The sequence below is a fragment of the Rhipicephalus microplus genome, unplaced genomic scaffold (genome assembly GCF_043290135.1).
Source record: "Rhipicephalus microplus isolate Deutch F79 unplaced genomic scaffold, USDA_Rmic scaffold_21, whole genome shotgun sequence".
NCBI classification, from domain to species: domain Eukaryota; kingdom Metazoa; phylum Arthropoda; class Arachnida; order Ixodida; family Ixodidae; genus Rhipicephalus; species Rhipicephalus microplus.
Window position 1 is genome coordinate 9529493 of NW_027464594.1, and position 19212 is coordinate 9548704.

Below are 19212 nucleotides of genomic sequence, written 5' to 3' on the forward strand. Positions count from 1 at the left end.
CGGGAATACACCAAATCAGGGAGTACAAGGTGATATGGGATGGACATCATTTGAGGGCAAGGAAGCTAGCAGCAAGATAAAATTTGAGAAGCGATTGAGAGAAATGGGCGAATGGCGTTGGGCTAGGAAGGTATTTAGCTACTTGTACATGAAGAATGTCGATACAAAATGGTGGAAGCGAACCAAAAAATTGACTGGTAAATACTTGGAAAACAGCAGGGGGCCAAACGAAAAAGAATTATTGGTTAAGAAGAAGGTGAAGGAAGCTGAGACCGATATGTGAAGAATCGGCATAATTAGGAAGTGTGCACTAGAGATCTATCGAACTTTTAAGCAAGAAATTGTCAAGGAAAGGATTAATGATAATACTCGGGGTAGTTTTCTACTGTTTGAGGCCAGGACGGGAGTATTGCGAACCAAGTCATATAGGGCCATATAAGAAAGGGTAGACACGGTATGCAGTGCGTGTGGAGAGGAAGAACAAACTGCCGAACACTTGATAATGTTTCGTAGAGGGCTTCACCCTATAGTTCAGGATGATGGCGCAGAGTTTTCAAAGCACTGGGGTTTAGGGAAAGTGAGGGCAAAATAGACTTTAAGTGGGCAAAATTAACTGGAAGTAGGTTATACGATTGTTGGCTAAAGTCAAGGCACAAGTGAAAATTAAACCCTTCACTGCAAAGTACGAATACTCAACCTCACTATTTAAGAGAAAAAAAAATAAATTTAGTTATTGGTTCATTAGGTATTACGGCTTGGTGGCGTGGTGGCGCTAGCCACTTCCCGATCTACAGGGTACAGCCATATCCATCCATCCATCCATCCATCCATCCAATATATGATGAAAAGATGCGAGATGGTGGCACTTGGAATGTTGATTAGATGGACAAATGGACACACAGACAGATGCATAGATGGACGTATGAACGGACGCAGAGGCGGATGCGTGGACGAACGCAGGGACGGATGCCCGAACAGATGCACGCACGGACGTGCGGATGGACGCATGGACAGTCGCACAGACGGACCTATGGACGGACGGCAGCAAAAACGCATGGACAGACGAATGCTTCGCCGCACTCTCCATCATTCACTCCGTGGATATGCTGCCATTTTTAAGACTTTCTTGTTTTTTTCTCTGGATTATGGGTCAACTTTTACCATTTTACTTACGTAGATCTATTCATTGCTAAACAAAAATGATTATATTAGAAATGTTTTACCTCTAATGATATGATATTTATTTACTTTGCGGTTACCGTGTTGCTTTTTACCTGTAGTTGTGCACACCCTTTTTTGTAAAAACCCTGATGTAATGCCCTTTTTGGGTCATGAGGGTTCTCGTAGAAATAAATATAAAATAAATAAAAAATGAACTTGATTTTATTACATAATTATAGCATAAAAAGACGAACTGGCACTGCCCTCATACATTATCGATAGCTGCAACTATTTAACTATACCTTAGTAATCGCCCATCAAAGCAATATACATATAGAGACTGATCACGTATTCATAGAATCACATCTTCACGTATGTTCGTTCATACATAATATATTGCTTATATGAGTATGAGAACTCATATCGACAGATCACAAGCGACAACATACGCTAAGCACACTCAAAACTCAAGACTACGACATAGAAGATTTCTACAGTTCCAACAGCTTGAAGGCTATTTATGCGACTACTTTTGAATCAAGCGCCAGTACTGGCCTGCAGCGAAGAAGTTTACATGGTAAATGATGTTTTCTACACATAATCGTGCGTCATTTTATTTGCTTCTATCTATGCCTTCACGTAGTACGAAAGTTCCACTCTAACATAGTCATTATTAATAAAGCTCGCGTAAGTTTAGCCTCTGAGTGCCACCATTTGGGCGAATTATACAATGGCATTTACGAAATATATGGCAACGAAGGTGCCTTAGTAGCATACTTAGTTAAAAACACTATAGAAAGCTTCCCTTGTTAGTACACCAAACGTTACAATCTATACTATAGCTGTTGGCAGGTGAAGGTTCGCCGCGAAGGTAGTAAAATAAGCTGGAAACAAATCAACACACGGGTTTACTAACTGATTACTAACTTTTTAGTGTAGACACCACTGAGCGAAATGACTACGGCCCTTCGGACAACTGCAATCTACATTTTCTTCTTATAATCTACCAGAATGTCACCTCTTACGGAATCAGAATGCATGTGTTCACAATGGTGCATAAATGATTACAGAGGCACTGGCTCGGCGAGCGTCCAAAGTTAAGCCGCACGAAGTGTGACGTCGGCAGCTTAATTCAGAGCAGTGCGGGTGCGCTCAGGTGACGTAGTGGCACAGCTACGACGTCTGCCACCTACAACGCACGTGAAGCGCACGTGATGCAGAGAGGCAATGCAATCTGCCAAAGAGTAGTTTCTCTGACGACATCACGCAGCTGCCCGGATGGCAGGTTTGGCTATATGACGCTACTATGGAAGCATGGTTTGAGATATGGCTACTTGGTAATACATATTAGCAAGAAATAGCGCTGGAGTGGACACCGGAGAAAGCAGAGAAGAAAGCACGTATTTTTGTACCGTTCTCTGTTCGCTGTCCGTTCCAGCGCTCTTCTGTGAAGAAGGCTGCTTTTCAGCCTCAAGCAACATTGCTATATCATATATCTTGACGTGGTGCTTATATTGATATATTAAAGATTTGAGGCATTTCTACCATCCAGTCGTAAACAGTGCCGTAGCACGCCTGCGCAATAAGAACTTGTAGGACCGGCGTTATCCGGTAAGAAATCGTGTGGGTCACAGCAGCAAGACTGGGCCACAGCAAAGCCCCTGGACACGTTTAAGCTTTTATGGTCAATCATTTGTAAAAAAAATGCTCAGGTGGTGTTTGAGCACTGGTAGGTAATGATGGTAATCTTCAATCTATCACACACGGCAAACATCTACAAAAACAGCACTCCTGTATGTTTTCCATAGCGCGTACGTGTATCTCAAATTGGACGAATCCCACTACTCAGCACGCTGGTCCCTTAAAAGGTAACAAGGAAAAACAAGGGCGACGATCACGCATTAAGTTTTCTGTACGGACATAACGGATGATTGATCAAGACAAAAACGAACTATACAAAACACTGGGGCTGCGCGTTTCAAGTTCCTAATTGTGTTGACCCATGTTGCATAATGCTTGAGCACTAATTGTGTATGTGCCAGTTTCCCGTTGGGGGGGGGGGGGGAAGTATAGTTAGCTTAGAGCATATGCTCTGGCGATTCCCCTCGTTTCTGGCAGTGATTAAGCCAAACCTGCCAAGTGGTGCTCTCCATTAGAAGCCCCAACAAGGGGAATCATCTTTGGGCCATCTATAGAGCCCAAGATGTGGCGGTCATGCTTAGGTCATGCTTGCGTGCGAGTCACGTTTTTCAGGCCTACAAATGAAGTTCCTCCATTTATCCATCGGTGAAGCATATACCACGAGCCGGGGTATAGGGGCATAAGCCGTACGTGACAGAAGAGGACTTCGTAGGAAAGGTTTCTTGATGAAAGAATTTCATGATGCACACGGCAGGATTTTCACGTTGTCTATATAATGACCAGGCAGTCAGCTTTATTATACCCTTATGCCTATCAATGAAAATTTCGGTTTGAGGTGGCCACAATTAGAACACCCACGTTGGCGGCTAGAAGACGCGGGCGAAGACTGGCCACCTGCATGACGCTGATAATTTTCGCAAATGCTACATGGGGTTTTCCCGAGCACATACAGCTCAGCGCTGAACGTAGCGCGCAATCAACGCACTAGTATGCTGAAAAATCCTCGGCATGAACCCATCCACAAAACTTTCGCATTACCTGGCGGGCATAGTACAAACAGTTTCTTATTGTAATGACGTCCATCTAACACAGTGCCAGGACATTGGCTTACTTCTCAGGTGAGACTCTTGGAACTAGGCTCTTTCTTGATTCTACCAGTAGGAACAGATCCACCACTCTAAATTTAAATGCTCTGTAGATCATCATGGCACACCATTTTCCTCACATGAAATTAAGCCCCACAAATGCGTGGTATCTGCCCAAAGTTCTCATATAAGACTCTAATTCACGTATCTGTTTCTGATATCCATCTTTTTATATAGACGTATTTGGTAATACTGGGCTGTATGTATCTACGCCTATGACAACTACGGTAATGTCTGGCCTTACATTGGAGCCATGCTGTCATTTGTCGGAGTGATCAATCCTAAACTTCTGAACTTGGCAATATCTATCATAATGACCGCGGAACTACATTCGTGAGCGACGACGCCGGTACCAGTCCTTTCCTGAAAGCTTCCTTAGACTCGGGCGAGGAAGTTTCATGTTTATTGCTTGCGAATATATTTAGAGTTATGTTTAAGGAAAAAAGCTCAGGAACAACGACGAAGAAAGAAACGAAACTGTGCATCGCAAGTAGAGAAACTGCCGAAGTTTGTCTGAGTGCGGCCTCTTCTTAATGTGAACGCAGGCGCGAAGTCAAAGAAATATGCAGGTTCTTCAAACAGCAACTATGGTAGTCGGCGTTTATACCACAACCCTGCATTAATCAAGAAAAAAATTTGGAGAATGCTTGATTGTCTTTTTATACTACAATAAATTAGTATAGAAAAGTGCGGTGAAAACTATTCATTGATATGTGGGATTTAACGTCTCAAAACCACCATATGATTATGAGAGACGCCGTACTGGAGGGCTCCGGAAATTTCTACCACCTGGGGTTCTTTAACGTGCACCGAAATCTCAGCACACGGGCCTATCACGATTCTGCCTCCATCGGAAATGCAGCCTCCGCCGCCGGGATTCGAACCCGCGCTCTGCGGGTCAGCAGCCGAGTACCTTAGCCACTAGACTACCGCGGCGGGGCAGGGGCGTAAAAGATGGAAAACAGAAACATGAAAGAAAAAAGCACACAAAATGCAGGTACTTGGCGAAATTACTTAGACCAACTTTAGAGCGGAAATGTAGCACAGGAAGCCGTATTAGCACTACTGATACATCCACATTCAGAAATTAATAGAGTATTGGCCTAACATGATTATTTTTTCCTTCGTCCTGGACGGGGTGCATGGGCGGCTTTTCTGCGCCCATTCTCAAGGCTTACAATGTTAAAAAAAGAAGATACGAAAATTGGTAAACCGAGAGCTGAGTGCTCTCCCCAGGTGCTTTTAGGTGATTAGCTTGAAAAAAATATATGTTGGAGAAATCAAACAAATAAAATCGCCAAAGCTTCCTAAATATGAACAGGGCTTTCATAATGTATCTGTGTTTGAAATTGTCAACCGCGCCGTGTTTCAACAGAACTGCACTCTGATTCTGCTGCTGAGTATACCGCTCTCGGCTGTTTAGAACGAAGTTTGAAAGAATAATACCTAGTTTGTCATACAATGTTGTGGACCTCGAAGGAATGTGACGGCCTTCTTTATGTCTTGTTTATTGTGAGTGCTATATCGACAGGAAGCTGGATCGATGTGATAACAGGTGCGCTGCTTCTACCGGCTGTCTTCGGCTACATCCGGCTGACTTTTCTTCTTTGTTTAACGGGAGGTTCTTTCACAATTACAAGTACTGTCAATATCTACGTCCTTAAAGGCCAATAAGCTGTCTGACTCGATTTCGAACGAGTATCAGTGAATAAGACTGCTGCAGAGGAACCATATAAATCATTAGATTTTTTGTTATCCTCATGTGACTGTTTCTTCACAATCAATATGACTATGTTCTAGGATGAAAAGAACAAGGAACTTATTATTTCCACATAGGACGGATACTCTAACATTGTAAATAAGGCAGACATAAAGCAGGCGCTGTAACCGAATGCACGAATACCAGCTTTCTCAGTTTACTGTACTTCTAAATATCCCACATATGGTAGTAAGCCTACAGCGGGAACGTGGAAGCAAGATATAACAACGAAACAGCTTTCATCACTTCGTCCTTGATTAGTTCTACATGAATTTCTCGCGAAGCTTTCGCCTGCAAAAAAACAATTCGCTTCAATTGTAGTAACTAGCAGCGAAAGTTGCAGACCGTATGAGGTGTGAGTAGTTGTAACGGGGCTTTTTATTGGGGGAATGCGAGCCCAGAAAAACTAAAACTCAATGTATAAGCAAGAATCGCAGTTCAATGGAAACGGCAAGCGTGAAGATCCACAACCCATAATCTGACCTCCGGCTCAGCGATCCTTCATGTATAGAAGGCGGTGATTGCTGCAAACTTCAGGACAAACTGAAAAGCCGTCCTGATGCAGACAATTGGCGGACTTGAAAGGCTAATCAGTTTTCCGAGCCGGTCGCTATCTAAGGAGGAAAAGTCAAATATTACACAACAGAAAAGAAGCACCTTGCTATAATCTGGGCTACCTCAAAGTATCGCCCTTACTTTTACGATAGGCCTGTCACTGTTGCAAGCGACCACTCTGTAGGCTAGCTAACATGATAGACCTTTATGGTCGCCTTGCACAGTTGTCCACAATAATAATATGTTTTGTCTTTACATTATTAATGGCTGACTTTACGTCTTCATAGAAGCGTTGTACCAAATTATCATCATGATTTGATGAAGGTGCGTAGGCTGCGCCACTTCCATCTTGTACAATTTGTTAACCTATTTATGATACATGCCACCCCCCACTTATGCTATAGTATTCCTTTATTTTGCCATCAGTTTTCTTGTGAAACAAAAACCCAACCTCTAGCTCTTTTCTGTCAACTAATCCATGGTAGAATAGGACGTGTAAAATCTTCAGCACTGTATAATGCTCACATGTCCTGCTAACTTTGCTGAGCGCTATGAAATTCCATTTAACACCCCATGATTCCTCTAACAGCACAGCTAGACTAGGCTGACTAGATAGCGTTCTAGAGTTTAAGGTAGCCAACTTAAGGTTCTAGAAAATACTATCATCTTTGAAACCTGCTTGAGTAGAAGCTCTCCCAATGTTTCGCCAGCAAAAGTGAAGCCAGCTTTTGCCCGCCAAAGATCTCTGAAATATGCTCTCTTCTGGTGGTGTCCACTAAGAGATCAAGTGGATTTGATCTGTTAGTGTAAACGCTACGTTAATCATAATTAAACAGGTTGTTCCCAACTAAATGAATTACAAATACGAGTATCGGTGACTTCTCTGATAAAATTTGCTTGGTCCCCATAGAGTTTTTACAAAAGGACTCATTAGGACCAGTCAATCAATACAAAGCAGCGGAGTGGATTCCGCTGCATGTGTAGCCGCCTATGGCAACAGAATCATGTCGCACTTCTTTGTACAGGCCGACTTCACGTTGCCACGTAGAAGTAATAAACGCATAAAATTTTATTATGTTGCGGTATTGTGTAGGTTCGAAGTATGATGCGATGGTGCCGAAGTAACGCTAAAATGGGCACTCATAAAATTCTAGTCTTTCCATCTCACCCTCTAAGATCAGATATCTGATCACTGTCATCAGCAACGCCGCAGTGAAATGAATACCAAGAGCATTGCCTGCAAAGTTCAACGTTGACATATTCAAGAATTTATACGGGTAGTTTACAATGATAAAGTTGCCGACAGATGAAGTGATTACGTTGCAAAGGACGCACATAGAGAAGGAACTGGTATTTCGTCCCACTGCTATCCACGGTGGTTTCGTTACGGTCTTTGGCTGCTATTCCAAAGGTCGCACAATGGCTGTAATGTGGCAGTTTTTCTAATGGGCGTCAAAGCTGGAGGCCTGTGTGTTTGAAATTAGGCGGCAAATAATGTATTCCAGGCCATCGGAATTTCCAGAACCCTCCACGATGGCGTCTTTCATAAACATATCGGTGTTTTTGAAACGCCCAGCAGTTTTTTACATTGTCTTACATCTAGTCTTTCATGAAAAAAGTTGGAAGCAACAATCTCTTGCACATATTTTATTACCTACAGCATGCGTTGTAAATTCGCTACCACCATACGAGTGGCTTGGAATGAATACGAATTGTTGAAATAAAAAAACATGCACCTGTTTGCTTTTTTTGACAATAATAAAACATTTCAACACAGCATTTTCTTTAGGTAAACAACAACCCGAGTTAAGTCTCCCTGAATTTGTTTATTCACAGCCGTTCTTATGCGCATTCACCCATTGTCGAGTGAATAAGCACCGTTTAACAAAGCAAGACGGTGATATGAACAATAACACGCGCGTGTGCCTTATGAATGGACCTGTGCAGCTGTGTTTAGGGGCGAAGCTCCTTATGCCGTGGGTAGTGCGTCCACATTGTACGTAGTAGTAGTAGTAGTAGTAGTAGTAGTAGTAGTAGTAGTAGTAGTAGTAGTAGTAGTAGTAGTAGTAGTACAAGTAGTAGTAGTGGTAGTAGTAGGTAGCCACCTCTCATTTATTTCGAGATGTTTCAAAATCTGACAGAGCAGCTGCATCAGCGGGATAATAAACTTACCGAGGAACTTAAAACAGAAGTCACGAAGAGGGAGCGGGCGTATGCACAGCTCTCCCAAGAAGTATCAGGCAAGCCGATGAATAACCTTAGTGGCAATCATGGCTCACAGATCCAGTAAAAACACCGTTTGGCAATGGAACTGCGGAGGCTTCACGCGCAAGCGTGCGGTTCTGCGGGGATTCCTGAGGATAGGGTATCGAGCGGATGTTATAGTTTTACAGGAATGTGGGATAAAGGCGACATTGCCGGATTAAAAATCTTATGTAAGCGAAGGCAGGAGTACGCAGGTGGCCACCTTCGTTAGGTGAAACGTTAGGGCGGTGCAGCATGACACTGATAATGCACACATCGACCATGTTCTCGTAGAAGTAATACCGCAAAAAAAAAGAAAAACGCTAGCTTGTTCGTATTAAATAAATACAGCTCTCCCAGACAAACGCAATGCGACTTTCGGGATCTCTTCGCTTCTACGCGACGTAAGAGTAGGAACAAACCATTGCTGATCGTCGGTGACTTTAACGCTCAACACATGGCATGGGGATATAAGCAGGCTTCAATTAAAGGCAAGAAATTGTGGGATGGCATGCAAACTCATAATCTGGATATAATAACCGACCCGTGGCAGCCAACAAGGAAGGGGAATAGTGTCGCGGTTGACACCACACCCGACCTTACTCTGACGGGGAGTGGCACTAGTGCCACGTGGTGCAACACAAACGAGGACCTCGGCAGTGATGACATCATCATAGGATTAGTGGTACAGGGAGGCCCGGCAACACCTCGGAAACGAAGGGTAGAGGCCGTAAATTGGGACTCTTTCAGGAACCTCAGGGGCGACCCGACTCCAATTTCTGACATTGCCGAGTGGTGCGACGGGGTGTTACGTACTGTTAAGGAAGCCACTGAAGTGGTGGAAACCGAGGAGGACAACGAAGTGGTAGACAGGAGATTAGTAAATCTTTGAAAGAAAAAGAAAGCTTCGGAAAACAGAGGAGATGGGATCGGAGTATCAGGAAACAAATAGCGGCTTTAAACAGGCAAATTGAAGAGCACGCCATCACGCCCACGAAGCAAAGGTGGGGGAACGTTTGTCAAGAGATGGATAGGAGTATAAGTACGGCCGGGACGTGGCGACTTCTTCGTCACTTTTTAGATCCGGAGAGCACGAAGACAGCGTCTAAACAGACATTGGAACGGATGGCGCACCAATTCGAAGGCACTAGGAAGGAACTCTTAGAAGAAGTCCGGAGCAGATACATTAATCCCGTTGGATCCGAACCTCTTTCAGATTATGAAGGACGGGCAAACGCAGCCTTAGACGGCCCTGTTTCCCTGGCTGAGGTGCGAGCGGAGATTAACCAGCTAAGGACAAGATCAGTGGCAGTGCCGGACAGAGTGATGAACAAAATGCTCCGCAATTTAGACGATAGGTCCATCGCTAACCTAGCAACGTACATGCAGAAGTGTTGGGAAAAAGGGACGATACCACAGGATTGGAAACTCGCAAATGTAATTTTCATTCCTAAACCGGGTAAAAAACTCGGTTTCGAGAATCTTAGGCCAATATTGTTAACGTCTTGCGTAGGTAAGCTCATGGAGCATGTCGTTCAGGCGCGGGTCAGTAGGTACGTGGAAGAAAATGGTATGTATCCGGACACCATGATCAGTTTTCGACCCCGACTATCGGCGGACGACGTGATGCTACAATTCAAGGACCAAATTTTAGACAAGCCAACGCGAGACGCAACAGTTATCGTGGGGTTAGATGTGGCAAAAGGATTTGGCAACGTGAGGCGCGTGTCGATCTTGGAGAATCTGAGCTCCCTGAACGTCGAAAAGCGAGTTTATGACTACGTCAAGGACTTCCTTTCGAACAGGACAGCCACCTTAAAAATCGGGGAAGAATCCTTCGAGGACATTAAATTAGGCAACAGGGGGACACCTCAGGGCTTGGTGTTATCACCCACCCTTTTCAATATTGTGATGTTGAAACTGCCTGAACAGTTAAAGCATATTGAGAATATAAATGACACCATTTACGTGGATGACTTAACATTATGGATGAACAAGGGCAGTGACGGCCAAATTGAAGGCTCTCTGCAAATCGCCGTTGATAAAGTTGTGAAGTACTTGGAACCCAAAGGCCTTAAATGCTCGACCGAAAATTCGGAAGCACTCTTCCTCATGCCCGCCGGAAAACGGCGACTCTACAACAAGCCTGAAGTGGACAACCGCTTGTATGTTAACGGTGCAGAGATCCCCGCGGTCGACAGTATCTGTGTCCTTAGACTGAGGATTCAGGCGAACCTTGAGAATTCTGAAACTCTTGCTAGGTTAGAAGCCAGTTCTAATCAGACATGTCGTCTTATCAGACGAACAGCAAACAGGCATGCTGGGATGAAGCAGGCGAACCTTCTTAGATTACTTCAGACCTTCATAATAAGTAAAATAGTGTACGTGGCATGTTATCTAAAATTGAACCAAGTGGAGCGGGGCAAACTCGGCATCATTATCAGGAAAAGTGTGAAAGTCGCGCTCGGACTTCACCCAAACACGTCCACTGACAGACTTATAAAGTTAGGGGTATCTAACAGACTCGATGAGCTGATTGAAGCTACTGTGACTGCATAACATCAAAGACTACATGTATCTAAAACGGGGAGAGCAATATAAAGAGATTCGGCTAGGAGCCCATGCGTGAGCAAGTGCGTTCAAAAGACATACCGATACAGATCAGGGACAGGATAAAGATACCTTCGCTACCCAGAATAATGAACCCTACCTTTCAAGAAGGCAAGCGTAAAGCCAGGGCAGAGGCATTACAATCCAGTTACACCGGTCGACAGGACGTCGCATATACAGACGCTGCGGATTATGAAAGCAAAGTGGCATACACGGCAGTGGCGGTCAGGTAAGATGGTGGCCTGATTGCGCGCTGCACAGTTCTTGGTGTCGAGACTGTAGAGGCCGAAGAAGTGGGCATAGCTTTGGCCATTGGCCAAAAGGGGGTCAGGGTGGTCTTCAGCGACTCTAAAAACGCCGTAAGAAATTATGAACGATGAAGGGTGACGGAGACTGCCGCCGGTATATTAAACATGGTAGGAGTACCCAAAGAGCAGGTTCTGCTTGTCTGGGCTCCAGCTCACCAGGAACTTAGAGGGAACGAGGAGGCTCAATCGGTCGCCCGAGGTCTCACCTACCGGTTGACCCCTGGAACCTGCCAAGTTACCGAACAAAGAAGCGAGGATATGCGCACATACCATGAAGTCGTCGCGCACTACAGGCTGAATCAGCAAGTATACCCGAGAGCGGACAACTCACTGAGTAAGAAAAACGAGGTTTTGTGGCAAAAGTTACAGACCAGGATTTTTCCGAACCCCGCACTTTACAGCAAGTGGCACCCCACAGTTTTCCAGTCACAGTGTAAATTTTGTGATGAGGTAGCGAATTTGGTCCACATGGTGTGGACATGTCGAAGTCGAAACGATGGTTCTCACACACTATAATTCTGGGAGGCCCTGCTCCGCAGCCCACACCCCAACGTCACGCGCGACATCATCACTCAAGTCCTTACTGCTGCCGCGTCCCAAAGAATTCCGGCCAACAGCTAAGGGTGACGGGCCACGCCTGAATAATTGACTGACTTTTTAATAAAGTTTTCTCTCTCCTTGGAATGTCCACTAGGTGGCGGTACTTGTATATGACCAACATATAAGAACAGGCGAGATGACAGTACTTGGAATGTTCAATATATTGGTAGATGAACGGACAGACGGACGGGTGGGCGGGCGGGCGTGCGTGCGGACGGACGGACGGATGAACGGACGGAAGGACGGACAAACAGACAGAGAGACGCATGGACTGACTGGCTGACTGACTGACTGACTGACTGACTGACTGACTGACTGACTGACTGACTGACTTGACCAATTGACTGACGAACTGCCGCATGAATGGATGGACGAAGAGACAGACAGACGAAGAGACGGACAATTGGACGCACGGTCGGATGAATGGATGGACAGACAAACAGAAGGATGCACGCACGAACGACGTGCGGACGGACGCACGCACGGACGTACAAACGGGCTGGCTGACGGCCGCATGCACGGACTGAGAGGCGAATGGTAGGACAGATAGATGGACGCACGGACGGACGCACAGACAGACAGACAGACAGACAGACATACGGACAGACAGACATACGCGCGCACGCACGCACGGATGGACGGACGGACGGATGGATCGAAGAACGGACTGACTGACGGCCGTTTCACCCCACTCATGGTCATTCACTCAGCGTATATGTTGTGATTTTTTATGGACAATGGGACACCAGGAACCAGCGCTTATTGACCCGGTGGCTTGCGCGTGCAGGTTAACAAAAATCAGCGGCATTACAAGGGGTTTTTAACTCCTTATATATGCTGATATGCGCATTTGCTGATATGCCGCGGCAGCACGAGCTTTACTACTGGCAGCTGCCTGGCATCTTTCTGAAAATAAATCACAAACATAATATTTATTTCATGATGTCGCTGGTGAGGTCATAAAATAGAGAGAAAGAACAAAAATCGAGCGGTGGAGGTTCGCTACGGTAGCTCCCATTACCGAATTCACATACGAGACAAATGAGCTCGTGCTTTTTTTGAGGGTTTTTTTACCAGTTTTTTTACCACTTGGGTTGACTAACAGATCTGTTCCTACACCTACTTATATGAAAGGCTTCCGAAGTACACGTGTTAGTTTATATCTATGTTCGAATATAGTATGTGTATCGCAAAACACATACATACTAACTCGTTCAACGATCTGTGTTACTGTTTGTTACATTCTTTTAGGGCGCGTAGACCGGAGCATAATATAGCTCATGCCGATCTTTGGTACGTTTCAGTAAATTTTACCACAATCAGTTGCAGTGAGCACACACCAGCTCACGCCGTTAAAAATAAACATACACACATACCAACTACTCGATCCGCTTGAATCGCGATGATACTACCACAACAACCACACACTTTGAAGGCTTATGACGGTGCTGATGGATTGATTTCCACTAAAACAGTATCGTAGAGCTCGCGTCTGTGACGTAGGACGCAATTTGACTCATACGTATGAGTCACGCCACTCCGCAGACAATGTCTTCTTTAAAAACACAAGCGAATTCACCATAGAGTGCTGCTTGTGCTGATGGAAGGGTTGCTGCGATATTCGTCTTCTGCCACCAAGTACTAACGATACCTGTCCTTACTCAGCGCATCCTAGGACTCACTATGAGAAGAACCATCAGTTGGAAGCCTGTGGGTAAAATTCACCTGTATTTGCCCCTTGTGGTTGGTCTACTGTCGTGGGGGAGCCTTTTGCGAGAATGTTGTAAACAGTGCACGATTCCTGAAACCAGCACGAGTGCAAAGCACGTGCCGACAGAATGAAACTTTTGTAGAGCGGTGGAGCACGTGTTTGTGGACAATGTCTTGGTACGAAGCTGCTACCTCATGTTAGTAAAGTAGCAGCCGCATTTCGAACACTACAGAACTAAACACTGCGTACCAAACACTGCAGTTCCCTTCTTATGGATGATTTCCATGGGAACTTGTTTTTGACTATTCACACGTCACTGACCGAAGGTGACATATAGTCAGCCTGCTACGTACATACAGCCTTCAACTTGGGTGATTCCCTTTTGTTATTTTTGAGAGCGTTGCCTCACACAAAAAACAAAAGTGGAATCTTAATTCAAGTTCGTCTAGTGCCTTGAACATATTCAGCACGGGCAAATTTTCTTCGTGGGAGCAGTTATGACTTAAGGTCAGATTATAGGCATGTGCCAAATTGTATCTTGCGTTCCTATTGTAAAACTTCGATATATGAACATGGATTGGAGGTCGAGAAGAGCTTTTATAGTGTTTTTGTGCCTATAAATGGGCATTTCTGATTCTTGTGCCTAAGTTGTTTATAGAGGTGCCTATAAATACATATTTTAACTATTGGTGCGTATGCAAACGCTATTTAGCCTCAAATATTGGTTTCCGGTACAGTTGGCGAGTGGTATTCCTACTACCAGGAAAAAAGTCAGATTTCGGGGCACTAAGTGGTGCAATGTATGCGTCATCTCATGAGTCATTTTTATCATTGTCAGACTACAAAGCCTCATACCAGAAAGGAAGGCCTAGTAGTTTCTACACATGTACTCATTCGTGTCACGTCATTGGCTTGGCATTTCTCCGGTGTCTGCTTGCATGCGTAGGGAACAAAATGCACTTCTGTGCCGGTGGAGTACGATGCAGATTGAACTCGAAACCGCGGAACGCGATCAGGCAAAAATGGAGTGTAGATAAAAAAAAAGATGTTCACATGTTTTTTTGTTTCGTTTGTCATTTACTTCTTGAACAGTGTTTCAAGAGGTCATGAGAAAGTTAACAGTGCTCATGAAATACTGTGTACAGCTAAATCTTTCACAGCGAAAGCTGGCAGCATGGTTCACGCGAGCGCCGTAGTTGTCCGCCGCCACGCGTAACCACTATCGCACTAAATAATAAAAACTAACTCAGTAGTTAAAAAACCTTAAGGACACAATGAGATTTGGCTCAGCTGCGGTGGTCTAGGGGCTAAGATACTCGGCTGCTGATCCGCAGGTCGCGTGATCGTATCCCGGCTGCGGCGGCTGCATTTTCGGTGGAGGCGAGAATGCCGCAGGCACGTGGTTTCAGATCTCGGTTCTCGGTAAAGAACCTCAGGTGGTTGAACTTTCTGGAGCCCTCCACTAGGGCATATCTTAAATTGTTGGCTTTGTGACGTTGAATGCTGCCTATAAATCAATCAATCAATCTATCTATACAATGAATTTTGGACCGAGATGTTCTGCGTGCCTCCTAGCGATCTGCGACTGAGCCACATTGTAAAGCCAGTTTGCAACTCCTTTGCAAACTGGCTTTAGGCAGACTTCATGTCGGGAAAGAAATCGCGTTAATATTATTAATAAAGCATTGTAGCACACCAAGCGAACAAGTAGGTGTTACACACTGTGAATTGCGCCATGAGGGAGTCGTCGAATGCTCAAACCTTTTACAAAAGCTTGATCCTGTACACCTAATAACTGTGGTGCATACCCAGTGGGGGTTATTGTGGGGACTAAAAATGTTCTGGCATAATTTTTATTCATAGTCAGCCACAGCATGAAAAAGAAGTGCACAGCTTGTTGCATGTGTGAAGCAAGTACCACACTTCTCCGAATAATGACGAAGGATGGCATTGTGAATGCCTCCCTAGAACACAATGATTTATTGCGATAGCATGTATATGAACAGTGTCGGCTGGTTCTTACCGTTGCCAAAGCTGCCGTCATGGACCGTGCATGTATGCGCATCTATATATAGAAAAACTCAAAAAAGAAATTTTGGCCTCGTATCTGCATGTTCCCCTCTGAATTTCGTCAAAAGGCGTTCGTCTTGCGTCTGGAGAGAGTGAACAAGCTATTCGTTTTATGTTTTTCGTGAGGAAATCGGTGAATTGTATTCTGGAAGCGCGGAGTTAGAGAGTCTCAATCCGTGCAGCGTAAACGTACGAGCGCATCGAGGCACGATAGACACGAGCGCCACATGGCAGTTGTCTTCGAGCACGAAGGAAGGCGTGAGCACCCGCGGAGAAAGATGCACGCCTGTCTCGGAGGCGATAAGGAGTAGAACGCAAAGCCACACCCGTGTGGTCTTAGCAAAGCGTTGGAAACACTTGCCTTTTTTAGCATCGCATTGCACTATCAGTGCAGCGTGATAAACGCTACAGCCCTCAAAATTACTTGTGTGTGCCTTCCCTAGAAGAAGGCACACATACAAAACATTCACGTGTTGTTATGGTGCGTCTGATATGCGCAATAATTGCTCTTTAATTGTTTGATGCCTTTAAGGGAATCGTTATCGCGCACAAACAGACAAATGTACAGAGAAACAGACCAAAATATTTGCGTCGAAAGTCCGCGAAAAAGACTATCGCCTTTAAAAAGCCGCCTACGCTCGGCGCCCAGCTCGTCGTGATGCGCCACCGCGCGCTTATCTCCCACGCGTACTTTGCCCCACGCAGGGGAATGGCAGTGGGGGGTCAGGTGCTTGTGCGTTCGCGCTTATTCTTCGTTGGGGAGAATTGTGTGCCTTGGCCGTGCACTGGAATGATTGCGTTAGCTGCCTAGGCCACAAAAGTCCACTTCGATCGCTGGGCAAGCCCCGTTTGTGAAAAGAGCGTGCTTTTTGAACACAGCGAAGAAACAACTGAGACACTCGTTAGTTCGCACTCATATCTGTACCTATGATTACGTTTCGTGCATGATCTTTGTTTCAAAAGCGCGTAAGACGTCGAGTTGTAAACGTTGTTGATTAGCTGTCGCCTTGTGTGTGTTGTTTTCGTGCGTTATTTGGGCGTGAGCAGCGCGCTGCACGTTTCAGTCTGATGGCTGTTCTCAGCGTTACATTTCCAGTTCTTGCTATCACATTCATTGCTTCGCCCTTGCGACCGAGCTGTAAATTTGTTCTGTTGTTGGTGTTTTGTAAGAGTGCTTCCAACAGCTTTTTAAAGAGTGTCAAAGAAGAGTCTGTGAAAGCCTTCTTTTCCACCTGTTGCTGTGACAGTGCTGCGCGTTCTCCGCAGGCTTCGCGTTTCTCTTTTCTTTTTTTTTTCAAAAGGTTCAATAGAAGCCGCGAAAGCATGATGGAGGACGTGAACTTGAAACCTTTGCTACTCGCCCGATGTAGACTTCGCATGCCCAATTACTTGCCTGCTCTTTTCGGTAACGGAAGAACACGCAGCCTGAAGATCACATAATGCAGACGCATCTACACCTCATGAGCACGCAAGGTTACATTCGCATGACATGCCCATGGCACGCCGTGCACGCGAGCGGTGTTTTATCGTTTCCACATTGTCTGTATATGTATTGCCTGTTTCTATGGGATGGATCACCGTATGCTCCCACGTTTGAAGAGACTGGCATCAATCATGTATCCTTTCCACGATACACAGCTTACCTCGATTCACAAAGAATGATGCAATAAACAGACACCAAGCGTTGCGAGTGCTGAAACCGGCATGGTGTGAGAAGGGCAAGTACACCGACGCAAGCGAAGTGCAGGCAGCTTAGTCTTGCATTTTCCTCGATACAAGGTAAAATTTATAAAGCACACAGATTTCGTTTGGATGTTCTAATACATCTGTGAGCCTGCACACTTCTATTTAGCCAACAGATTGCACAAATTTAACACGTCGCCTCGAATAATTTTTGCAGGGTCACGTACTGCTTTGACGTACGCAGGACAATTTCTCGTTGTATACGTCACCTCCATCATGTTGAGGCACGCGCCCGTAAGATGAAGGTCAAGTGGCTTTCAGTCTAACATTTTACTTATTTCTGGGCCCTTAGTACTGCAAATCTGGACAGATGAAGTCGTGAGCACCCAGTACATGCATACTTTTTGCATGCCCGAATTTATCAAACATGGTGAGGGGCCTTTCGCGGTGTTCACAGACAGAAGAGAAATTCACCCTGTGCGGCTCAACCAACTTAATACCGGCAAAAAGACCATTCGGGCCTATTAGCGCTCTAGCTGGTTGCGCCTGTGTTGTTATTCTCAGCCATGCCGAGAAAAAAAAGACCACGCAGCGTGTTTGTATGATGGGGAACACTTAATTCACCTTGATGAATAAGAAATGGAGAGACGATATTCTGTAAACTCTAAGGAAAAATAAACAGATGGCTATGCTAATCTATTGGCACCTTTGTATTACCATAGCCTAAAACATGTCTGTTTGCGTTCCTCTCACACACGCAGATGTCACGTGAATTTTGTCGAAAAGTGGAATTTTGTCAAACTTTATATCGTCTATATGATTTTAGTGTTCGCAAACAGATTATTGCCTGCCTTTGTTTGGAGCATAAAACGCATTTTAGTGCCTATCAATCCGACGTCTAGGTATGACACAGTCTTTTGCTGTACTTCAGCCCTCGCCCCTTGCATTAATACACCTACTGTACCACTCCAGTAACTTATTTCACCTCCCACAAGCCGTCAACATGGCATAAAGAAATGAGGAGTAACGCAAAAAATCATCAAACATTTTTTTTCAATTCTGGCTCTGCTGAATCACCTAGGAATTCTATAGCAAATGGAATTCTATCCTTCAGTATACCGTTGAAAAAATGTATTTTTGTGACGTCGTGGTATCTGCTACGTGGGCCATTACTAATGCTATCAGTTTCTGTGAACGTAATAGAAGACCAGTAATGCGGTGTTCGCATTGACCTGCTCAACTTATTCGACAAACAAGAGGGTAAATAAGTGCCACGAAGGTACTCGCAGTCATCAACACATTACGTATGTGAACTGATATTACGACGCATATGTGAACGCCTCTGAATAAACAAATTCAGATGCAATGAAGATAGCCACCACCGTGAGCACAATATGTACGTGGATGAATCTTACGACGTACACGTGAACGTCTGTAAAAAACAAATTCAAGAAAAAATTAGGGGACCCTTAAGCTCGCCTTTAAAATTTCAACACAATAGCGACATCCTGTTAGTAGTGCGTACTTCGAACACTCACTGCATGAAACCTGTTCGAATTTGTTATGCATCCACTATGTGGCCTTAAAGAATTAGGCGCAGTAGCGTGTGTGCCTTTCGTAATGGGGTATTAGCATTCAACCAAGGAGCCACCATGCTAATATATACTGATGCTTTCTGGCAATGGACGCTTGACAATGCATTATGCTGCAATATTTCATGTTACA

At 44.8% G+C, this 19212-nt stretch overlaps 1 protein-coding gene across 4 annotated transcripts in view; it reads left to right on the top strand.

The window, feature by feature from the left end:
* Positions 1-19212, top strand: part of LOC119179588 (uncharacterized) — a 198578-nt gene that overhangs the window by 109913 nt on the left and 69453 nt on the right. The window contains exon 1 of one of the 4 annotated variants that reach the window (XM_075883816.1): positions 13621-13733. The exons of 2 other annotated variants lie outside the window; for them this stretch is intronic. In XM_075883816.1, the coding sequence (XP_075739931.1) occupies positions 13707-13733 (27 nt within the window). In that variant the 5' untranslated portion in view covers positions 13621-13706. Of the gene's footprint in view, positions 1-13620; positions 13734-19212 lie in introns of those variants that run through there. One more of the 4 variants, XM_075883815.1, reaches the window with a different exon arrangement.